This window comes from Dreissena polymorpha, chromosome 1 (assembly GCF_020536995.1).
Source record: "Dreissena polymorpha isolate Duluth1 chromosome 1, UMN_Dpol_1.0, whole genome shotgun sequence".
NCBI lineage: Eukaryota > Metazoa > Mollusca > Bivalvia > Myida > Dreissenidae > Dreissena > Dreissena polymorpha.
The window spans coordinates 14824292-14850686 of NC_068355.1; the positions used below are offsets into that span (position 1 = coordinate 14824292).

The 26395-nt window shown below is 35.7% G+C and overlaps 1 protein-coding gene and 1 long non-coding RNA gene across 3 annotated transcripts in view; both read right to left on the reverse strand.

Moving 5' to 3' along the window:
• LOC127872055 (uncharacterized) overlaps nt 1–26395 on the reverse strand; it is a 207360-nt gene that overhangs the window by 120600 nt on the left and 60365 nt on the right. The window lies entirely within an intron of this gene.
• LOC127871918 (uncharacterized) overlaps nt 9720–26395 on the reverse strand; it is a 55437-nt gene continuing 38761 nt past the window's right edge. Inside the window, exons 5-8 of one of the 2 annotated variants that reach the window (XR_008045617.1) lie at nt 25196–25339; nt 22263–22359; nt 12430–18549; nt 9720–12139 (exon numbers count right to left, since the gene is read on the reverse strand). Coding sequence is in view for 1 of the 2 variants with exons in the window: in XM_052415200.1 (XP_052271160.1) it covers nt 16931–18549; nt 22263–22359; nt 25196–25339 (1860 nt within the window). In the remaining variant the exon portion in view is untranslated. Of the gene's footprint in view, nt 18550–22262; nt 22360–25195; nt 25340–26395 lie in introns of both variants that reach the window. The other variant, XM_052415200.1, reaches the window with a different exon arrangement.

Below are 26395 nucleotides of genomic sequence, written 5' to 3' on the forward strand. Positions count from 1 at the left end.
CTTAAACTGCGGTTAAGAGGCGCGGAATGCACATTAATTATTTAACAGTTAATTACAGGCCCGTACCCAGGCCATGAGCCCAGGGGCCCGGGCCCCCCCAGCTGGCTGTCGATCTATGATTATTTTTAATAATCGGCCCACTGCAATTTTTTCTCTCGTGCAAGGGCCCACAGAACACTTTCCCTCAAAACAAAAGAGCAGCTATGTTTTATTGTCCCTGATAAACAAGGGGATTAACGCTCGCCAATCGAGATAAGCCTCCAGGCAATGTTTTCTAATCGCCTTGTACACACATCCCCGAGCAGTCCCCCATTGTGATCATGAATGCTTCATCTAACGATGGTTGATGTCATGTATTTTGATACGTGTATGGAAGCAAATGCTACAGGAGTTCGTAGACTATGGTCTGATAATTGCCGACTTAAGTTTCTTTCCTTCTTTGAGAAGGCCCTAGACGTATTTTCCCTTCTTAAAGTTTAATTTTTTTTTTGAAACCTTTTATTGGGAATTTTTAGGTCCCAATATATACTTTTTGCATTGAGAATAGGGCCCTGAATTTGAACCGGAACAAAAACACTGACAAAGGTATTAAAACTGAGTATATATAATTTTTGAAAGGAAATCACTAAAAAACACTACGATGAGATAGTTAACATGCTTGATTAAAAGAAAAACAGATTCATAAATTTGCCGAGCAACAGATAAGAATTTGGCAGAATTCAGTATTTAAAATAATTGAGTACCGAGAATTGAGTAATATCAACCTATTATTGGCTCATTGGTAAAAAAATGAAAATTGAAACAACAAATCGATCTCATTATATAAGTTAACCTGATCCAGTGTAGAAAACTATTGTATAACTAAATTATCTCTTTCCTTGAATTTGTTTGAAAACAGTAAAATATGTTAAATTGATTCTTTAAGACTTTCATTATATCCCCCAAAAATTAGGCGTTTCGCGCAATTTTTTTCCTAAAAAATGGCACGGTCTTTCCCAAAAAATCAGATTAAAAAAAACCTGTGACGTTATTGATTTGTGAAAAAAATGGTGGAAGCAATACGAGAGTTTATGTGGATAATAGTCAGTTTAAACCTGTAAGTTTCGGAAATCTTAAGCCTTTAATATTGTTATGAATTCACACCAATGTTTAAAGCTTAAGACTTCCGAAATGTGCTGATTTACTTGTTATATTCCAAAAAAAAAAACAGTTCACGTGCGTCCAGTGCCTGTGGAAGAACACGTTGCTCCCATTGTAAATCCATACACGTTGGAGAAAAATTTAAAAGTACAGTAACAGGCGAGCAATTTAATTTACAGAAGAATATGAATTGTGCATCTAAAGATGTAATATACCTCATTACATGTAAACAGTGTAAGAAACAGTACGTTGGACAAACCATGCAACCGGTGTCAAAAAGAATGAACAGTCATCGATTTGACATAAGAAACTTTTCTAACCCTGAATTTTCAACTTTGGTCGCATCACATTTTAATGAAGATCACCACAGCGCAAATGACTTTTCCTTTATGCCAATTGATGTTGTTAATAACAACATAGATCGTCTATGTAAAGAAACTTACTATATACATAGACTTAAAACATTACACCCTAATGGTATGAATAACAAAGTTCTTTTTAACATAAAAGACTAGCTCTTCAATTTAATTAAGCTTACTTTTGTTTTTTCCTATTAGTATTTTTATATATAATTTTATAGGAAATTGTGTATTCTTGAATCCGAAAGTTAAGCTTAATTTAATTAACGTTCATTTTATTGACGTACATTTTCCCGCATTTTAATGTACGTTAAGTCAATGACGTAACATCCGCTTTCTGTTATTATTTGTATTATCCTGATGAAGGCGTAAGCCGAAACGTTGATAAAAAAGGAAAGAAAAATATGTGTTTTTGTTGGATTTATCATACTATATTGTTATATTCCATTAATTCATAGCACAAAATACGTTTTTTATAAGCATTAAAATTCACCTTGCAAAGTGCCAAATTAAAAAAAGTATATATATAGGGAGGGGGGACCCCTCCCAAACCCTCCCCGGTTGGGCCCCCCAGTAAAACAATCCTGGGTACGGCCCTGAATTATATAGTTAAGAAATTTTGAACCCGAGTTCAAAGTGCCGTTTGCACATTAATTCCTTAAACCCGAGTTCAAGAGTGTAAACTGCGGTTCAAAGTCTTAAACTGGGGTTAACAAGCGCGGAATGTACATTTATTATCTAACTGTTGAATATATACAGTAATAATACTAGTTATTAATTCATGTTGTCGTTTTATTACCAAATTTATGGATGTAATCGCTAAATTATCTCAATTTCTTAACCCGGAAGTGGATAGTTCCGATTTATTTACGGAACCACATACATTGATAAATATGAAAAAACACTAGTTTAATAATATAAATCCTTTATTAATCAAAATCATATGTTCAACCTCTCCTATACCACTTTACCATTGTAACGATTTGGAAACAGACCGGACTAAAACATCCGTATTAATAATAATAATAACAACAAATAAAAGCTTTATTTTCAAAACGTTACACAAAAAAGAAAAATGGAAAAATGACATGACAACATTTTTTATGACAATTTAACTTAACTAATACAAGAATAATGGTTATGCATAAATTAAAAATAATTTAACAAAGCGGGATGCTAAGAGTTCTTTATCGACGCACTCCCACTCAATGAGGTCTATTAATGTATAAAGTTTCAAACTGATGCTATTAATACTTTTTAACGAGACAAACGACGGACAAGTGATCCCTATAAGAAAACATTGGGTAGAAAACAAATATTAATGCATAGTATTCAATACAAAATCATTTGTTCGTTAACAGAAAATACTATAAGTGTAACATAATTATACTATGTACAACAACCTCAAGGTAGACATAATGTAATACAAATTTGTAGTTAATTAAATAAATAAACTATAAAATGAATCATAAACATAATTGTCTCGCGTTCTGAGAAAACTGGACATAATGCTGGTGCGTAAATTGTCATCCCAGATTAGCCTGTTCAGTCCGCACGGGCTAATAAGGGACGACAATTTCCGCTTTTATGGAATGTTTCGTTTAAATGATGTCTCTTCTTAGCGAAAATCCAGATAAGGCGGAAAGTGTCACTTTACGCATAAGTATTATGCCCATTTTTCTCAGAACACGACACAATTATACATGTTCAAAACCATTTCTAGCTACATTTTCCCACATTCTCTTTCACTATTGCTTTAACTTATATTTTTATGGGACCGTTTCATCAAAGATCGTACGACAATCTTAATTTATAACTTAAATTTAAAAACTAAAAATATACAAGTTGTTGATAAATAGCTCCGCAAGATATAAGCCATCGGTAAGAACATGATGAAATAAATGATTTTACTTGAAATAAGCAAAAATATGCTTCGGTCTGTTAAAATAATGTTTCTTTGAAATTCGTATCGTATTCTAAATTTGTCGTACGATGTTTGATGAAACGGGCCCATAAAAATATAAGTTAAAGCAAGAATTTGACAGTGATCTCAGCTATATCATACTCTTGGACACACTCAAATACTGTTTACAGAAAATACTATATTTGTAACATAATTATACTATGAACAACAACCTCAAGGTAGACATAAGTGTAATACAAATTTGTAGTCAATGAAATTAACAAACTATAAAATGAATCATTAACATAATTGTGTCGCGTTCTGAGAAAACTGGTCATAATGCTGGTGCGTAAATTGTTATCCCAGATTAGCCTGTGCAGTGTGTAAACTAGGAATAAATCGGCTTTTTTGTGGATATAAATAACGAAATACACTTTGTACAAAGTCTACATCTTAACGTGTCTTTTTCGATCGTAATCACCTACCATTTATTGACCTTTTTGCCATTCAATAAAGCATACACTTAAACTAAGAGTACGCTTTATGGAATGGCAAAAAGGTCAATAAATAATAATGCCGGTTTCACGGTCCTGAACAAGGGGTTTCCGCGCGTATATATGAAAAAAAAACTGCATATTTTACAAATTGAACTGTCTTTGCATGTACTTGTATATTAAAATCTGTTTACTAGTGATAATGAGTGACAACAATCTAGCATTTAATGATACCATAAATCTATACTTTTAATTTATTTTACGCAAGTATTTTATATCCCTATTGTGAGCAAACGTGATTGCTTGTTTTCATGATATTTCGAACACTGCAGTAACGTACGATCTTTAAACGTAATAGCAGAGGTTACATTTGCCAGTACCCGTTAAATACGTTATTATTATGTTAAAACTGGCTAGAATATATTCTATAATACTATGTAGTTCATGTTCATCCATTACGGACAAATGTCTTTGTGTATGCCCTCGAAAGTGGGCATGTAGTGATTGCACTGTCCGTCTGTCTTTCCGTTACACTTTGCGTTTAGGTTTCGAAAAATGTGAAAAAAGGGGCATATGCCATCCTATGGTGGCAAGCATTGTTTAAACATGTTTAAATATTTTATTAAAGCAACTGTTTAGTTATTGGCTTTAAACTTTGGCTTAAATGTCTGCTCAATATGACAAACTGTACACTAATCCGAATCGACTGTATTTCGGTTAGGGGTATTTCTATCAGATTTATACCATAAAAGGTTCACAAAGAAAATATATAAATATAACCTTATTTTCTGCAATAACCTCACACTTTTGACGAAGTCTGCGTTGTCTGCAAAACCACTTTGAAGTTTTCTTTCTATATCTTGGAATGCTGTTTCAAACGTACGTAATAATTCACTAACTTCATCCGCCGCAATCTTGATAGAAATGCGCCAGGAACAAAACAATATCACATGACGAAATTGGTTAATAATTAATGTGCAGAGACAACCAAACACCTAAAAGTCTTAACCTATTTTTCAAAGTCTTAAACTGCGTTTCAAAGTCTTAAACTGGGGTTAAGACGCGCGGAATGCACATTAATTATTTAACAGTTAACTATAGAGTTAAGAGACTGTGAACCCGAGTTAAAAGTGCCGTTTGCACATTAAATCCTTAAACCCGAGTTCAAGAGTTTGAACCGCAGTTCAAAGTGTGTCTAAACATAGATACAAATCTCTTATCTACATAATTCAGAGACAACCAATCAGCGGAGCTTAAACCACAATTAGCTATATATAGAAGGTAAATGCCGCGATTTCATTGGTCCTCTCTTAACTATAGAGTTAAGAGACTTTGAACCGCAGTTAAAACTCTTGAACTCGGGTTTAAGGATTTAACATGCAAACGGCACTTTGAACCCGGGTTCAAAGTCTCTTAACTATATAGTTAACTGTTAAACCGTGGTTTAAGGAATTAGTGTGCATTTCGCTTGCCATAGATACCTCCATGTCATCTTTCGACATATTAAGTCAAAAACTTAACAGTTGCTTTAATAAAATATTTGAACATATTTAAAAATAGACATTTGTCCGAAATGGATCAACAGCTACGAACTATTAAGTATTTATATTAGCCAGTTTAAACATAATTATAAAGTGTTTAATAACTATACATTTAAAATATTGTACACATTTACTGCTACACAATTAACATATTTAACGGGTACCTGCAAATGTAAACTCTGCTATAATGTGTAAAGATCGTGCGTTATTGCAGTGTTCGAAACATCATTATGAAAACAAGCAATCGCGTTTGGTCATTTTAGGGAAGAGTTTTCAATATACGTGTACATGCAAAGACAGTTCAATTTGCAAAATATGCAGGTGTTTTTTCAATTTGAATGCTTAAATTTATTAATATTTACATTCAATGTTAACGAAACGAAAATTCATTCTATGTAAAAGAAACTTAAAAATACATTTCAAGATTGAAATGCATTGAGCTATTTTAGGGCTTTGTTTTAAAACTGATTCAATGCACCCCTTACACTAAATTTCAATCGTTGATGAAAAATAACACTATCGCATCCACACCACTTATAATAATATTCAAATTATTATATGTTTTATTATTTTTGAAATAGCATTTATTAAATTCTTATTTTAAAAAAGAATACGGATATTTATAGTATTGTTTTGTGAAATTGTAAGTATTAAGTCTTCCGACGACCTTTACTCTGATACAATGTAATTGGCCGCGTTCAAGAAGTTGACGGCCAATCTATTTTTAGTAACGGAAAACCCCTCTTGTGACGTCACACAAAAACCACCTATAACATGGTCATTATTTGACATATAAAGTTAATTTTATAAAATAAGATATTTCAAAGATGTGTAAATAAAGATCTTTATTTAAAAATCATTGCATATTTGGATGATTCTATGTGGCTCTAATTCCATTAAATCGGAAAGTTTACATCATAGGCGTACGTTACTGTCAACGTACGTAAATAATACATTAAAAATCAAGTTAAATTTGTTTTGTCATATATTAAACTTTTCAAACGTCGTAACCGGATAACATGCACTTATGTAAATTCATAACACCAGTTAAATGTTACTGAAACAAATAAGAAATAAAATGAAACGGGAATTTGTAGTATAGTTTTAGTTTTGATTTTTTTTTCTTCTTTATTTCAATTGTTCCTTTTTTGAATATGTGTCTCACCTTAGGACAAATTTCAATACATCAAGGTCCCTCCAGAGAAAATCATTGACATGTTGTACCCGATTTACCAAAATAATGGGATGTTTTATCGATGCCCGGATGGCATTATAATATATCTCGAAAGCATAGCTGGATGGTAACTTTCGTATAAAAATATCATTAAAACAACTTAACTTAATAGCTTATAGAAAATTGAAAAAATGCACGAAATGTATTACATATATTGCGTTTTTTGCAGCAGCGACCAAAGCTATTTCGATGACGTAAGCCCGTGGGCCCGGGACAGAACCAACAACAGCGTCGCCATGGTTACGTACCGCTCGCACCTGCGCGATTGGTGGTTGGCTGTGAACACATCTGACAATAACGAAGCCACTAAGAAAACTTACACAAACTAACTTTTAATACCAATTATATTGTAAAGTTAGTAGCTCACCAATTTTCCTTTCATGCTGATATTAGTTTAAAACAGGATTAAACTATTAAAAACGTTCGGTGTTAAATTAAGTGCTTATTAGGTGCAAGACTGTGAACTCCATCGGTTACTTCAATTATTAATTTAATGACGCACCGTGAGATTTTAATAAACCGGAAGGCTATTTCAATCAATATGGAAATATCGCTTCAATTCACACAGTTTTTTTACATACATGTAAATGGTTTTAGTTTATGACAAAAGTTAAACACTCTTAAAAGGGAACGATTTCGAGACAGATAGTAGCGCGATCTTATTTGAAATTGCTACGGCGCACCAACAACAGGTAGTCTTAAAGGGGCCATTTTACAGATTTGGGCATGTCTTGAAACTTGTCATTAAATACTTAATATTGATAAATTTAAACATTGGACCTAAAAATCTCTCGTAAAAACAACAACAAGAATACAATTGAAAAAAGGAACAAAAAGAAACCCTAAACTGGGCTCGAACCACTGACCCCTGGATTCCTGGAGTAAAAAGTCTCCTGCAACCATCCGTACTCATGCTATGAGCGGATGTATGTTTTACTTATATAAGCAATCCCCGTTGTTTCCCAAAATAAAGCGACAACAACAGAACATTTCAAAATTATTCAATCGTTTCGCGTTGCAGCGCTTTATAATTTTCAGGTTTTTAAATCGTCAAAAGATGCATATAATGGATATTTTAGAGCATGGTAAATGTTCGGTATTACTATTTCCTCACAATTCTCATAACTAAAACGACAATTTGCGAATCGGAAACAAAGGTTTATTTTGTCAATTACCCAAAACGTGGAAAGGCCCCTTTAAAGTCATGCGCGCTTTATACTCTCCGGTTATATTCAGGCAACAACAAACGGCTGAGCTGAGTGATCACACATCTAGACTCGACCCGCTGTATAAATGCCACAGAGCCTTCGTTCATAATAAATAGTAGCATATTTCGTTCACTCACTAAACTTTAATACCAAACAATTATTTCATACTTATGATTTTTATTGAACTCTAGTTCTTTTTATTACGTACGATGACGGGGAGGGGATAGTACAATAGTGAAAAAGCAAAGCAGTTTGTGGATTTTCGCAAAAGCGATTGTAATGTTGTTGCTTGTTACCGTCATTTATATGAAAACAAGATACTGCGTTCAATGACCGCATCGATCCATAGTTGAAGCCTTGCCGGCATCGTTTCATTAGCCCATTACAATAAGTTTGCGTCCAAAAGGGATAAGAATGTCAAACTCAAATGAGGATAGTTGGCAGTGTGGGTGTGCCGAGTGTTGCGTTGCGCTGTCAAAGATGTGGAAGTAATATTGGTGTTAGAGGGAACGCGTCATTTTGGTGTAATCTGGTACCTACGGACGGACTAACAAACAAACGGACGAACGAATTGACCAAAAAATCCAACCTCCGCGCAGAGATTTGACTGGAACCAGCATAGATGGATCAAAATGATTGAATGTGAGAGGAGGAACGACAACTCTCCGTGGATATTGTGGCAAATCGCTTTACGGCTCTTGGCATCAGAACATTTAAAAAACATCTCAAAAAGATTCGGGATTGGGTTTGCTGTTGATATTTGAAGATTTGAAAAGGAATAAAATACACAGTTCTGACCAGTCATTAAATTTTATTTAAGTTTTATTCTTTACGTGCGAAACAATTTATGCATTTAAAATACGTTGCTTTAAATAAAATTAAGGTGAAAGAATAAACGTGCATTTTGTTTAATTGCCAGTTGTAGAAGCGCCGAGTTACTGGTGTCCGTGTGGGGGGAAATGTCGCTGCTTTATTTTTAATTCGATCAATAAGAGGTATACAGTAGTCATCAAGATCTAATCTACATTTTCAGAATCTCATTATTTCATTTGTTTGGTAGTTTTCACCAGAGACGTAGATAGCCGAGACGTATAAAACTCTTATCTACGTCTGTTTTCATATATTTTGCTGTAATCATTCATTTTTGTTAAACCCTACAACAGTTTGGCTGAATATAAACATTGTGTTTAGTTCACGTCGCGCTTGAATTTATACTGTTATGTCATTCTAAAATAACACAGTATTAACACTTCAAAATAGTTTGCGCAAAACGTTTAAAATCATCGACCAGAAGTTCAGAATCAATGTTGGTAACTTTTTTGCGCGGTGTAACAGTTTATTGTTGAAAATCTACGTTAGCTGTAATCCAATATAACCAAAAATTGATAAAAGTATCCGTCTTAAAATGAATATGTTAAGAACGGCCACATTTTATATACACGAGGCCCAAAGTCACTCACCTGAGATAACAAGATATTATTGGGACAAATCTTCTGACCAAGTTTCATGAAGATCAGACAATAAATGTGGCCTCTAGAGAGTTAACAAGATTTTATTATAGCCATATTTAGCCATATAAGGAAAAATTCCCCGCCCCGTGGCAGCCAAATTTCATGAAGATTGGACAATAAATGTGGCCTCTAGAGAGTTAACAAGGCAAATGTTGATGCCGCACAACGCACAACAGACGACGGACAAAAGGCCATCACAAAAGCTCACCATGAGCACATTGTGCTCAGGTGAGCTAAAAAGAGACAGTGTTTATCCTCAGACAGCTTTTACATACATGTAGAGCCCTGCAAGTGCTAACCCTGCACACAGAATTACAGATAACAAATCATTACAGAGGATGAATTATTTAATACAAATATAGACTGGATTCGTTCCAAACGTGGGAATAACAGTAGACGGTTACACGATTACAACAATAAAACGAGTACTTAAGTGAACATATATAAACATAACATTGGAATTGTACATCAAATATACATGTAATTATAGTTTTGCATTCCTTAGATAATCAAACTAAGTACAGGTAATATGGATACACATATGATATTGTTCATTTACATCAATATACATATTGAACATATTAAAAACTTATAAGTTAAGTGGTACGTGTATATTAAGATTATATTTGATACCAGTCATACCAGTTTCTTTAAGTTATACATAAGAATTTAAATTATAATTAAACATGCATGCCCCCCATATGGGCTCTCGGTTGTAGTGACAGCCATTGTGTGAATATGTTTTTTGTCACTGTTACCTTGACCTTTGACTTAGTGACCTGAAAATCAATAGGGGTCATCTGCCAGTCATGATCAATGTACCTATGAAGTTTCATGATCCTAGCCATAAGCATTCTTGAGTTATCATCCGGAAACCATTTTACTATTTTGGGTCACCATGACCTTTGACCTAGTGACCTGAAAATCAATAGGGGTCATCTGCGAGTCATGATCAATCTACCTATCAAGTTTCATGATCCTAGGCATAAGTGTTCTTCAGTTATCATCCGGAAACCATTTTACTATTTCGGGTCACCGTGACCTTGACCTTTGACCTAGTGACCTCAAAATCAATAGCGGTCATCTTCCAGCCATTATCAATCTACCTACGAAGTTTCATGATCCTAGGCATAAGCGTTCTTGAGTTATCATCTGGGAACCATTTTACTATTTCAGGTCACCGTGACCTTCACCTTTGACATAGTGACCTGAAAATCAATAGGGGTCAACTGCTAGTCATAATCAATCTACCTATCAAGTTTCATGATCCTAGGCATAAGCGTTCTTGAGTTATCATCCGGAAACCATTTTACTATTTCGGGTCACTGTGACCTTGACCTTTAACCTAGTGACCTGAAAATCAATAGGGGTCATCTGCGAGTCATGATCAATGTACCTATTAAGTTTCATGATCCTAGGCCTAAGTGTTCTTGAGTTATCATCCGGAAACCATTTTACTATTTCGGGTCACTGTGACCTTGACCTTTGACCTAGTGACCTCAAAATCAATAGGGGTCATCTGCGAGTCATGATCAATGTACGTATGAAGTTTCATGATCCTAGGCCCAAGCGTTCTTGAGTTATCATTCGGAAACCACCTGGTGGACGGACGGACCGACCGACAGACCGACAGACATGTGCAAAGCAATATACCCCCTCTTCTTCGAAGGGGGGCATAATAAATGTTTTACTCACATATAGCATATATACATTACTGGTTTAAATAGATAGTCCTAACAAAAGCATGATCAAGTATGACATAAAGTAGAAAATTAAAATACATTCAGGTTTGTTGCAGTCTACAATAAAACAATTTGGCTGAAGAAGCAATCTCCTCTTTGTGGTGTTTAACTATAAACTTATTAAATAGGAAAACATGATCAAAAGGACAAGAACTTTAGAAGCAGTAATGCAAACAAGCCTGAACCCTTTCCCACTCAGAAGCAAAGTGAAAATGGGTATTTGCAAAGAGCATAAAACCAGAACAGCCTGCGAGTAACTTGCAGTCTGTGCAGGTTTTATGCTGTTTGCTGCTCATCAGTATCTAAGGGTTGGATATGAAGATTTTAAAACTTGAATCTAGTAAGAAAGGTCTTAAGTTATATTTAGCTATCTAAGGGACTAAAAATGCATACAAATATGAACCTAAGTGGTAGAGGGTTAAGGGGGCTGACCTGAAACCTAAAGGAACTCAACTGTTCAGTATGTCACCTGAATAGTTTATTAGATAAATGTTGTAAGCAGACGACAAATGAAATGAGTCACAAGCATGGTCTGCTCAGGTGAGCTAAAACGCAACAAAACTATAACACCTTTGACCTTGATGCATGTGAGGATGCACACCTACTGTTAAAACAAAGGCATATTATGACAAGGGCTGTTTGTATAACATGCCCCCCATATGGGCTGTCAGTTGTAGTGGCAGCCATTGTGTGAATACGTTTTTTTGGCACTGTGACCTTGACTTTTAACCTAGTGACCTGAAAATCAATAGGGGTCATCTGCGAGTCATGATCAATGTACCTATGAAGTTTCATGATCCTAGGCATAAGCGTTCTTGAGTTATCATCCAGAAACCATTTTACTATTTCAGGTCACCATGACCTTGACCTTTGACCTAGTGACCTAAAAAACAATAGGGGTCATCTGCAAGTCATGATCAATGTACCTATGAAGTTTCATGATCTCCGGCATAAGCGTTCTTGAGTTATCATCCGGAAACCATTTTACTATTTCGGGTCACCGTGATCTTGACCTTTGACCAAGTGACATCAAACTCAATAGGGGTCGACTGCGAGTCATGATCAATGTACCTATGAAGTTTCATGATCCTAGGCCTAAGCGTTATTGAGTTATTATCCAGAAACCATTTTACTATTTCCGGTCACCGTGACCTTGACCGTTGACCCAGTGACCTGAAAATCGATAGGAGTCATCTGCGAGTCATGAACAATGTACCTATGAAGCTTCATGATCCTAGGCATAAGCGTTCTTGAGTTATCATCCGGAAACCATTTTACTATTTCGGGTCACCCTGACCTCGACCTTAGACCTCAAAATCAAAAGGGGTCATCTGCGAGTCATGATCAATGTACCTATGAAGTTTCATGATCCTAGGCCTAAGAATTCTTGAGTTATCCGGAAACCATCTGGTGGACGGACATACGGACGGACCGACATGTGCAAAACAATATACCCCCTCTTCTTCGAAGGGGGGCATAAAAATAATATATACATGTACAGTACATACAGAATCTCAAAACATATGGCAAGCATCTGCACAACAGAGACAATTACAAGGCATTCCAGGGTCCACATTCTAAAGTACTACTATTCCTGATTAGTGTTGTTTTTTTATAACTCACTACACTACACAATATAATAATATTGTTACATTATAACCCAAAAAACGGATACAAGATAACATAGTTATACATGTGAATAAAAAAAACACTTAAACATAAAACAACAACAATATCAAAAGAAAAGAAACTTACATCATAAATTAATCATTTACAGTTACAATAGGTTTAGCAAAAATCAATAACCGGTATACCCTTGGGTAACCCAAGTAGACTTAGACTAACATCAGGGGGAGAGTTAAGCCTTTCGCTTGTCATAGCCCTTATATACTAAGAGAATATCAAATTAAAACACTGAGGTATAAATGTGGTATTAAATTAATATATCCATACCCCACCCTCCACACCGTGTAAAGAGGGGATAAAGCCAAACCCTGGTCACACAATGCAAGTCAGTCAATCTGTCTGTCTGTAAACCCAAACTCGTCCAACAAAGTGCTTAAAACTGTTCGATGTAAAAAAATTCTTCTTACATGCATTATTTCTAAGAATATGAAGTTGCACATGTATTTTTGTGATATCCAACATAAATAATTGCTTAAGTTCTGCCCCTTTATATTCAACTTACAATTTCTATACCACGATTTAAAAAACTTGCTACATATAACTCCATGCGACCTCAGAGGTTTTCATCTCAACTATGACCAGTACAAGTTTGAGGATGCCATGAGGAGCCTTGATCGCTCATATAAGAAACTGTAGCGCAAAGGTATAATTTACCCTTTACCACTTAGATACATATTTTGACACATTTGTTGTCCCATAGAAGGTTAAGTTTAATTAAATACTTTTATTACTAAATACAAGTTTCAAAGGCTTTATTTTCAACCTTAAGGCACTGATGAGCAGCAAACAGCCTAAATCCTGAACAGACAGAAAGTAACTCGCTAGCTGTTCTGGTTTCATGTTGGTTGCAAAAAACATTTTCACTTTGCTTCTTATGGAGGAAAGGGTTTATACATCAACTACAGCTTATTGTTGTTCATTGCTGTAATAACAAGCAAATTCGTTGAATTGATATCCCCCGCCAATATGTTTCTGGACACAAAAGTGTTATATTTGACACTCAAAAAAGCATTTTTTTCAAGATACAAAGGGCCATAACTCAATTATTAACAGATGGTGTACAATGCCATTTGGCGTGCATCATCCTCTTATCCATATATACTCATACCAAGTTTCAATGTTTTAAGTTTCAATGAAATCCGCCAAAGCACTTCCAAGATATTGCTCCTGACGGACGGAAAGACGGACGGACGAAAAGACGGATGGACAACGTCCAAAACAATATCGGATGGTGGGGGACAACAAATGGTTTGGAGTTCTGATGTGTGGGAATTCAACCACATGGGTTGATAACAAGCATTAGGAAGACAAGCTATTATTACCACAATTGCCAACATTTAGCTTCAAATTATTTCAATTATAATTGTATAACTATAACTATAACAAAAATTGTGTAATATCTTTTGTAATTTAAATACAATTGTTAATGCAACAGTGTACAATAGCTGTAAGTCTTAAACAGTAAGCTGACAAATGACTAGACAAAAACCAATAAATCAAACATACAAATACAAATAATGATCAGGGATAGTTTTGTTAAATAAATAAAGGTGTGATTGAAAAGTAAGTACATAAGACTGTAAGTCATACAAATGCATGATAACTGGCATTCAAAGAAGTAAAAAGAAATACACAAAAAGTTAAAAACAATTATCCAAAATATTTTCAAAAAACATTCCCAAAAACAACATAGATTTGTAAATGTAACAACACTTAAGGGTATCTGAAAATAAGAAGCTATACACATGTTCAAAAGCAATTAGACATCTATTATTTGGGACTCATTTGTGGAAACTTGCGCTTAAAAGGCCGTGTACTGCCAAGACTGTTTTCAATACGTTTAATTAATCCTCGTCTCTTCATAGCTGCAGAGCTCTTAAAATATCAAATGAAACTGTGAAAACTTAACCCATTTTAGCCTAATGAACTCTGCCATCCTTCTAAATTGGATCAATCTATTTCTAAAATTAGGGATCATGGGGCGTCTCATCTGGGTCTATGCTGTTTGCCAAGGCCTTTTTTTTAGACGCTAGGCATAGATGGGTTAGACCAAACTGGAGAACAAGTTTGATATACAAGAACAGATGTATGTTATTTCGAAAAGCAAGACATTTACCATGTCAACACTTTAAAATGGTTTGGTCAAAACGAATATCAGGATAGGGAAAAATGATACTTTTATGAACTTAGATATAATAGTAAACAGACAGGAATATGGAAGTAATTACTTAATATGAGAACATAGCCTTCAAGTACAAACGCTCTGGCGCTGGAAATCCTCTTAAAATAAAAGGTGCACGCACAAACTGTATTGATGTCGAGAGTTGAGTGTAAAACTGTTCTATCTATCAAGCCTTTTCATAAGAGATAAAATTGTTTCATGCTGAACAAGCAGTAAAACAGTGTTACAAAGACACGTTCATGTTTCCAATGTTTTGGTGGTATGTTCAAATCAGTCAATGGAATAAATGAAGTGTATTCATTCGTGTCTAGCAGTGGGAAATTTTATTTGAATTAAAAAGGTCAGGTAAGGTCAAAAGTGACGTTAAACAGCTACGCCGAAAAACTTAAAAGAAAGAAACTCGATGAACAGGTGGGCCATTAAGGCTCAAAAGTGCTTAACTGAGAACAAGATACACAAAGTGTGGCAACCTTAACCTGGTAAACTATGGTGGTTTTTATTTTCACTTTTCTCAGATTCAAACCTGGCATTAATATTGTCAAGATAAACATTCCACCGTGCCACATCAAGATTGACTCATTAAGGAGGATTTTAGAGTGTAAACATGTTTTTTTCTAAGATTTTACCACTAGATCTACTTTTTTGAAACACAGGACCCAAATTTGACCTTTGCAAGGATAAATATTCTGACCCAGTTTTGTCAAGTTTGTTTCATAAAATGCGGCTTCTCCAAAGCACAATAGTTTTATAAGATATAATTGTGTGAAAAAGTTTTTCTATAAGAATGATCAAGATTTGAGCCTACATGTAGGTCAGATATTTTTAAGATGAACATTGGACCAATTTTAATCAAAATAAAGTCATAAATGTGGTCTCTAGAGTGGTAAAACGCAATTTATTTGATTTATAAGAGCTTATTATTTATCAGCTACACAATATAAAAGATATACAAGACAAGAGCACCGCATAACGGGTGCCACGCTCGGCTACGGGTGCAGTTTTTAATAAATGAAAGCTTGTCAGATTTTTTTTATTATATTTTTTTAAGAGGTCACGATGACCTTGACCTTTGACCTAGTGACCCCAAAATGGTTGTGGCATGTAGAACTCAAGGTGCATCTACATATGAAGTTTCAAAGTTGTAGGCGGAAGCACTTTGATTTTAGAGCCAATGTTAAGGTTTAAGCACGACGTGGACGGCGGACGACACGACGAGCTGGCTATGACAATACCTCGGGTTTTCTCCGAAAACGCCGAGCTAATAAAATAATCAAGGCAAGTTTTTGCAATACGGCATAGCCATAACTGATAATTTTTATCCATCAAAACATGGACAGAGTAAGATTATTTTAGCCTATGTTTTTTATTACTGGTAAATTTCATGATAATCTTGGAACCTAGTACATGTATAAAAACTGTTGAGAATGTCAAACTGAACTAGACTGAGTAAAAGCAACTGTTTGCATTAACAGAGATTGTTGCATTTGTAGTTGTTAAAGGCCCGATATTTTCCTGAGTTATAGATTTAAAAATGTACATGTGTATGTTTAAACACTAAAGCAATCTCGTGCTTAATCTATTCACCAACTTTTCTTAAATAATGTTAATTCCAAACCTCGCAAATTTGTTCAGAGACATAATGCCAAACAAACAGTATCAAGTTAGCAGAGTTCTAGAAAAACTGGGCCTAAAGCTCATGCGTTAAGTGTCCTCCCAGATAAGCCTGTGCAGTATGAACAAGCTAATCAGGGACAATGGGGCAACACTTTCTGTTTGTATGGAATTGTTCTTTTAAGGGTAATCTTTACTAAATGAATATCCACTTTAGAGGGAAAGTGTTGTTTGTGATTAGCCCGTGCAAACTGCACAGGCTAATCTGGGATAAGATTTTAGGCACATGCATAAAGTCCAGTTTCTGCAGACTGAGGCTCTAATGCTGACGAGAAACATCTATCTTAGAGTTCATGAATGGTGTTGGAGGAGTCTCATAAACCACACTGGAGATGGGCTTTAGGGGTTTGCGAGGACGCCAAGTCGTGTGAAACTTCTGACCTCCATTCTGACGTCCTGCCTTGCTTCCAAACACCTTAAACCCAGAAAGTGTCTCCAAGCTAGAGGGCAATATCTTCGGCAACGGTGGGGGTAGACTATCGAGTTTATTGTGCGACATTGTAATGTTAGCAATGTTATGTACGTTTTCGTTTTGCGAGTAATTTTGAGCAAATTTTGGTGCTGGTGGTTTCACATTTGGAATGTCCTCTGCGGCAAACAATGCATTTGACCCGCGATGAAATGATTTAGCTGCCAAGTTGAGTTTGTAGTTTTGTACTGAGGCTCGGTTTTTACCAGTAAATGCCCAACAAACAGGGGACTTGCCTTTACCTCTTGGATCTCGCCTCTGGAGTTTAGTCGCTTCCTTCAATCTTTCTTCTCTTTTCTTTTGACCATACTTCTCAGTTTTCAGGTGGTTTTTAACACTCAATTCAAGATCTTTGTCAAAATTGGCAAAACAATTTTCATTGATTTTCGCTCTTGTTTTGGGGTCTGTTGAATCCTGATCCTCATCAAGATTGTGCTTGTAAACAGACTCTGCAATATCCTTGAGCAAAAGAGATGAATTTATTTCATCTAGGTGATCTAAATCTATTGGTCCATCAACTAATCTTGTGTTAAACACCCCATAATAATCTGGATCTGACTCACTGATTTGTAAAGCATCTTTACCTCCAAGCAGCTCGCTTAAATTTGATGTTCCATACATGAAACTCTTGTGATCAATTTCAGTCAGTAGTTTTCTCCTGTTCTCCACAGCAATCCCTGCTTCAGCTTCATCATTATTTTCAAACTGATCAAAAGATCTTAGTTTGAGCTCTTCTAATGGTTCATTTGTATCATTTTCAATTTCATTATTTTGCTGCTCTTCGCTTGTCTCAGAGTACCTGACATTTTCTTCTGATTTATCGTTTTCCTCACATGGCAGATCAGCTAGGACACCAAGTTCTTGATCAATGTATTCATCTATCTTTCTTTCATTATCTGTCTGTTCTGCATCTTTATTTCTTCTATTGCTTTCTCCACCAAAACAACTTCCATTTACATTAAAATTAATATTACCACCGTCACCATTACCATTTTCTCTCCCTGACTTATCATCATCATTATCATCACCTGAGTTACCGCTCCCTTTATTAATATCATCTTTGTTATTACCGGAATCATTCGAATCCTGATATGAATCTTGGCCCAAAAAATTGAAGAGACCGGCATCGGCCTGTGGCTCCATTAATGTATCCCTGAAGAAAACCACTATAACAGAAATGTTATCCTGAGAATCGCTGTCTTTCGCGTACTGCACCAAATGTTTTGCAACACCCTTTAAATCGCCGTCATTTTCCATCACGTAGTTATACACTAGGCGTGGTAGTTCCTGCTCTGTAACTGCGTCCCACAATCCATCGCAGGCCAGAACCATGTACTCTTCTGTGCCGTCAAACTTGATGTTCAGGACTTCGGCATCACTCGAGACAAACGGTTTGTATTGTACATCACCTGTATGAAAAATCAATGAGAAAGAAATATAAGTACTAATATTAAATAAGATGAACTAGAAGAGTTCGCCTTTGGCGAGCTTACTAACGAATTTCCTGCACAAGTTTAATAAAATATGGTATAAAATGACAACCAGTGACAGATCTTTTTTATCACATGCTTTTAAATGAGCAAATTAAATAAATATTTACGCAAACATAATGATTAATCCTGAATGTTGATTACATTTCATGACGTCATTTGACGTTGCAACGTCATTTCAGCAAAATACATTTGTAACAAATTGCGATTGGTCAATCTAACGAAAATAAGCCAATGAAAACGCTTTAAAAGTATATTACACATGTGTAAGATAAAAATATATGTTATGGTATTATTACATGGGAAACAGGGTATGGCATGTAATACAACACGACAGGCTGATGACAGGAATCAACAGCGCTTCCATAAAGAGGTGGAAAACAAATGAACAGACAGCCTGATAGACAGAAATACACATGTTCATGGTGATTCCAGTATACCCCTGTTAACTTCATATCGGCATATAATAACCTCAGATGATTGCGCATGGTGATTAATAACTCTGGTTCATCCCTCCAGAAACATTATTGTTAGAGTTAAGCACCTCACAGTAATCCAACAAACATTAATATGGGCTGTCAGACACAGCAAAAGCCCGTCAGCCCGTTGAACATTGCCGACGCACAATGAAAAAGGCTGACGGTGAAATGCAAGATTGTCGGACTTACTGTCCGGATATTTTTGCTTTCAAAATGTGTAACCCACTTGCCATTTTTACAACAACATTATTTCGTGGTTACCGGATTATGATATTTCCGTATATAAAAAAGTTCATTTTCACCAAATTTGGCAAGACATATGTAGAACATTGCAGAATTAATACATTCATAGAATTATTCCAAATGTGAATGGGGCCTCTCGCATAGCTGCGAAAGTTGACAAACATTTACGATTTTTCCTTGCGTTGCACACATGTTGCAAATATCCCAAGATGTCGGACAATAAAAAGAAATTACGTTGATCAGCCAAAATGAAAATTAACAACAGCAACGCATAACGGGTGCCACGCTTCGCTGCGGGTGCTTTTTTGAAGAAATGAAAGCTTGTCAGAATTGTTCTTTTTGATGTTTAGAGGTCACAGTGACCTTGACCTTTGACCTAGTGACCCAAATATGGGTGTGGAGTGTAGAACTCATCAAGGTGCAGCTACATATGCAGTTTCAAAGTTGTAGGTGGAAGCACTATGATTTTAGAGCCAATGTTAAAAACCTTGACAAAATGTTAAGGTTTAGCACAACGCGGATGGCGGACGACATGATGACGGAAACCACGAGCTGGCTATGACAATACCGTGGGTTTTCTCAGAAAACAGCCGAGCTAAAAATCAAATCAACGATGGACATCATGTAATTAGCATGGATTAATGAAAAGCATTTGTCATTGAACGATGGAGAATATGTTTTAGATACAACAAGATTATTGCCAAGCAATATTATTCCCCTACCAGCTCCACCATGGTCAGAATTTTTTTATTATCATTTTTTTATTTGTTTCCATAGCAACCAGAATTTTTGATGTAGGAACAAAATGAAATGACGTGTATAGTGTCCATATTGCCATCTATCCATGTTTCAACTTTCATGAAAAATTATTATGAACTGACTGACACACAGAGCGCAAACCATAAGTCCCCTCCGGTGAAACCGGTAGGGGACAATTAACACATTGTTATTAGAAATTTATGAAGGTCAAAGAATAAGTGTTCATAATATAAATTTCATTCTACTCACGAAAAGAAATCTAAAAAAAATATCGTTTGAAAATAGAAACAGACAAACATGATTCCATTTATATGTTCATGGATCTGTGTATAATCAGATTCATGTGCATATTCTGCTTTATTATGTTTGTCATTCCAAACAGTTTACTGTTACAACATAATAAAAGGTAAAGGTATTTAATTTATTTATAAATCATCAATAAAACTCAATTATGTATGTTTATAAGTGTAAATATTTTTCCCAAACTGAAAAAAACGCTTAATTTATTCCTTCAAATCAGGCTGTTCACACTTTTTTGCCTTTTCATAAATTAACCACATGTTAACATTCCCTTTGTGCATCCACTATGCAATGTCCATCCAGGTTAAACCACTTAAAATTGATGCCTGTGAAATTAACAACTGGCCTTTAAATTATTTCTCCTCTTAGGGCAGTCTGGCCTGTAAATTGTGACAGTCTTTCGCCATGTCTGGGCCGTGCTCTGTGAAAAGGGGGTTAAATGTATGTCTGTAAAGTGTCCTCCCAGATAAGCCTGTGTAGTCCACACAGGCTTATCAGGGACGACACTTTCCGCTTTAATGGTATTTTTCTTTAACAGAAGTCTCTTCTTAGCAAAAATCTAGTTTAGGCGGAAAGTGCGACTGAACGGGCTAATCTGGGATGACACTTAACGTACATGCATTTAAACTCGCTTTTCACAGAACACAAGGGCAAATCCATAAGCAACCAGGGCTTGCACTAGGGGGCGACGTCAGCGAAAAAGTCACTTCCTTACGCCAATCTTTGCCTAAAATTTAAGAAATTGTAGATAAAAAGCGACTTTCAGTCTCCCTCTTACAGGAATTTGATAACATCCAGTTTTCTCGATGTCAAGGTCTGATTCAATTTTCCAATACACACTATCGCAGCCCGGAGCCTGTCGCAATTGAGCGACAGGTAATTTGAGGTAAACCCCGCCCCTGATTCTCTCAACCTCTGAACTTATCCAATCGGTGATCGATACTCGTCTAGTCAGCGTTCAACTCGAATGCAGTCACATGCAAGCGGGGTGATAATTGAAGTTTGCTTCTGTCTGTCATGTGAAACTGATTTGAAAGTGATAACAGATAATCCACAGGGCTGATATTGCCATATTAATTGATAAATTAAAGTGATTACAATTAATTATCGTATCATATACTTGTGATCTTTTGTCGGCAAGAATGGTTGCTTTATGCTGATGTTTCGGGGAATGTTTTTGAAACGCAAAAAGGTGCAATAATTTTGCAGCGAGTAAATGGGATACGTAAGGTAAGTTATGCAAACAAAAGAAACTTGAGTTATTGTAATTAATTTTCAGTGTGCGCAAAAAATTTATCATTATTTTTGGTCATTAGTCCTTCTGAAACTAAACAGACTTCACATACTAAAATGTCTTTAAAATCATGGCTAAATGGTCAATCACCCAAAACTGGGTCAAAGCAAAAAATTGACGATGAAAAAGAAGGTTCACCAGAGAAATTCACTAAAACACTCAGTTAAGATTTGTTTGACTGGTATGTCAAAGACAATACTGGTCTATGACACTGCACGATCTGCAGGTATGTTCAGTAAACTAAGGCTATAAGTTTGTTTTGTAGATGTGTTTTACGTATCCGCGGACGATTATTATTATTATAAATGTCAATGACGCATCTTTGTTCACTATTACTAAATTTGTGTTGAATAATCTAGTTGATTGCTTTCAATATTTTCTGTCCAAGCCTCCCTAAAGCCTCCTCACTTCTTCCTAAATCAGTGTCCAGGGAGAAGTCAGTTCTCCCTAAAATTTGAGCCCAGCATGAGCCCTGCAGCAACCCCTATGAAATAGTAGCAACAAATCTGTTATGCCTCGCTCAGGGAGCACAGAAACTACAAGTATGTAGAGAGTACCTATAGCTCTGGAGACCGCCAGATTGCCACCTACTCGCCACATGTCCGCAACCAGCGCTACATAGCCTCCTGCTTCCTCAATACGGTCTCGCTCATCCTACGATACAAAAATCTACTTGAGACACGCTCCTGGAAAATGGGGCTTAATGCATGTGCGTAAAGTGTGGTCCTAGATTGGCCTGTGCGGTATGCACAGGTTTATCAGCTACAATATTTGTCAGATTTTATAGCGTTTTTCTTTGAGAAATCTCTTTTAAGCGACAATATTTGTCAGATTTTATAGCGTTTTTTTTTTTTTGAGAAATCTCTTCTAAGCGACAATATTTGTCAGATTTTATAGCGTTTTTCTTTGAGAAATCTCTTTTAAGCTAAAATCCAGATAAGGCAGAAAGTGATGTCCCTTATTATAATAGCCTGTGAGGACAGAAAATGCATTAAGCCCAGTTTTCTCAGAACAAGGCTCACCTAAATTGCATACTTTAAATGGGAAGGAAGTGCATTTATACATGTTATTGTATGAAAGCAATGCATTATGTATTGTGTATTAAAAGCTATGGTTTCCCTTTTTATTATAAAATACATGTTGATAAGTTATACATCTCATTTTCTTTTATTTTTACAAAGCAACAAAAAATGGGGTGAGCACAAAATGCATAGCTTTTTTAAATAAAAGTCATAACAAATTGAATGAGAACATGTTGGTAAATTACATATTAGAGACAAACAAGTTAACTCTGTAAAAAGTGAAATACTGGAATAATTTTTGAAGGGTACAGGCTGCACTTAGAGTACCTGTACTCCATATGCATTTTATAGTACAAAAAAGAAACCGTCCGAGACGGTAGATGCTTCCCAAAGTGTTTTTTTTGTCACAATATTGCACTATATAATCAGATAAAAGTAAACGTCTGGTAGTTGGGGGGACAAGAATTGCACTATATGTACAGTTAATGGAAAATTTAAAACGGCCATACCTCTGTGAAAAATCATCTGACCAGAACCGGCTGATAATATGCACATCTCCTCTTAGTAGTGAAGCTTCCCATAAAGTTAAATTGAATTCCGGTCATTAATTGCTGAGAAATAGCCCGGCCAAAAATTGTGCACGGACGGACACACGCATGGACAGACGAAGCGGCGACAATATGCTCCCCCAAAAAAATTTTGGGAGGAGAATTATAAAGCATTTTTAAGACTATGACAGGCCTAGCAAAACAAGATTGCTGATGTTTATAGCACAGTCTTGCCCTTCCAAATGCATTTAATTGAGGCAAAATTATAAGTTTCAAATGAAAGCAAAACTTACGAATTTCCTTTCAAGAATAATGAAATCATAATATCTGATTTATTTTGTACAAGCTTACAAACCAGACTTTTTTATTGCCATGCAGATGCAATTGTAAAACATTTTGAAAGTAGATGGAACATGCATGGAAAACTTATACAATGTGTCGCATTCTAAGAAAACTGGGCATAATGCCTGTGCGTAAAGTGTTGTCCCAGATTAGCCTGTGCTGTCCACACAGGCTAATCAGGGATGACACTTTCCGCATAAACAAGATTTTTGGTAAGAAGGGACTTCCTTTAAACGAAAAATACTATAAAAGCAGAAAGTGTTGTCCCTATTAAGCCTGTGCGGACTGCACAGGGTAATCTGAGACGACACTACGCACATGCATTATTCCCAGTTTTCTCAGAACGCGACTCCTATGATAAACCGATCACTCAATTTTTCATTTAACATATACAGTTAATACTTTCTATAAGCGCAATATTTGGTTGCCCTAAAGCAACACTTAACATTTATCAGTTGTTTCAAAGTTGTCAAATATTTTTCCCCACATGTTTGCCCAAGAAACATTGACAAATCAGCATCGTTCTGTGAACAATGGGCTTTATATATTATGTAATCTCATCCCAGATTAGCCTGTGCAGTCAGCAAAAGCTGGCCTATCCATTTTGTTGAATTTTTCATTTGAAGGAGGGCTATTCTCAACAAAAATCCAGTTTAGGCAGACAGTGCATACTGCCCTGGCTAATCTGGGATGACACTTAAGGCACATGCATTAACTCTTTGCATGCTGGAAAATTTGTTGTCTGCTAAAATGTCGTCTGCTGAATTTCTAAAATTAGCATTTTCTTTGATTTTTTTTCAAAGAATAGTATCAGAATAGCAAACAGTTTGGATCCTGATGAGACGCCACGTTCTGTGGCATCTCATCTGGATCCAAACTGTTTGCAAAGGCCTTTAAAATTTGGTTCCCGCACTGAAAGGGTTAACTCTTTCCCACTCAGAGACAAAGCAAAAATTTGCCTTTAAAACTTGAATCTATTAGGAAAGGTCTTTAATTAAATGTTATGTTCTGGGGGACTACAAATATGTCACAACAGCACTGCATAGCCGGTGCCAACGCTCGGTTGCGGGTGCAGTTTTGAATAAATGAAAGCTTTTCAGAAAAAAGCACTTTGATTTTAGAGCCTATGTTAAAGTTTTAAATAAGAGGTCAAGGTGACCTTGACCTTTGACCTAGTGACCCAAAAATGGGTGTGGCATGTAGAACTTATCAAGGTGCATGTACATATGAAGTTTCAATGTTGTAGGTGGAAACACTTTGATTTTATAACCTATGTTAAAGTTTTATATTAGAGGTCACAGTGACCTTGACCTTTGACCTAGTGACCCAAAAATGTGGCATGTAGAACTCATCAAGGCGCATCTGAAGCTTCAATGTTGTAGGTGGAAACACTTTGATTTTAGAGCAAATGTTAAGGTTTTAGCACGGCAGACGGTGGATGGCGGATGACGAGCTGGCTATGATAATACCTCGGAGTTTCGCCAATAACAGCCCAGTTAAAACAACAAATCTAAGTGGTAAAATGATTAAGCCCTAATTTCACAGAGGAAGGCTTATATGGAGAAAGCCCAGACTAACCTGCCTCTCCGGCTTGTGGGGCTCCATCTTTGTTACAACTCTACCATCCTTCACCAGCATGGCCTGGGAATCTCCAAGCCACCCCAGGTACACACTGCTCCCCCGCAACAAGGCCGTCACACCCGTACAGCCACTGCGCCATTGCTAGGCAACAAAAGGGTGGAAAAGGGAGTTAGTTTGCAATAACTGGGCTTAATGCATGGGCATAAAATGTCGTCCCAGATTAGCCTACGCAGTCTGCAAAGGCCAATCTGGCACTACACTTTGCGCTTTTCTGGAATTTTCTCTTTTTATAAGAAATCCAGTTTTAGCAGAAAGTGTTGTCCCAGACTAGCCTGTTCATACTGCACAGGCTGATCTAAGAAGACACTTTAAACCCATGCATTACACCCAGTTTTCCCCTACAAGGCTAAATTTAACAGAAGCAGTAAAAAAATTCACTATTGAATAAACACAAGAATAAATCTATTCAATGAAAAGAAAGTTCTTAACATTTACAGGAAATTTTATAAAAAAATAGACACATTTATGTTCATGGTACACATAACAATTTCTTGGGAAGATTTTTCTGGTTACTGCTTAAATAAAATTAAAATGGCAAGAATGTAGACAGGAAAAAAAGGAGCATATTTACATTAAATATTATTAACTTTCTTTTTTATAGAAACAAAAGAATCCATTAGTTGTTTATTACACATACGGTAAATAAGCATCAACAAGTATATGAATTTAAAAAAAATAAATAATCCACTATGATGAAAAGAGCAGGTTTACTGATTAGCTATACTTACAAAGAGTAGTAATGAAAAGTAAGTGAAAAGCTTAAGTGAAATGTAGCTATACAATTATTATGTAAGCCATTATAACTTACTAAGTAGATACATGGTACATTTATACAACTGGTACATGTATGTATGAAGATAAATAAAATTGCTATTTTTAGGTCACAGATTTAAAGATAAAAACCTACAAAACGAGAACTCTGGGCTTCTTGTTGACAATAAGTTATGTAAAATAATACTTCATGTATATAGTAAATGCATCATAAAGATTAACACGTTGATATATTTTATGTCACAAGTAATACCAACAGAAAATAATCATTTGCTGGGTAAAGGAAACTGTAAATGTACATGTAAATAATAAGTTTTTTTTTAATGGAACAAACATAACATCATCTGTTATTACTGGTCATCAATG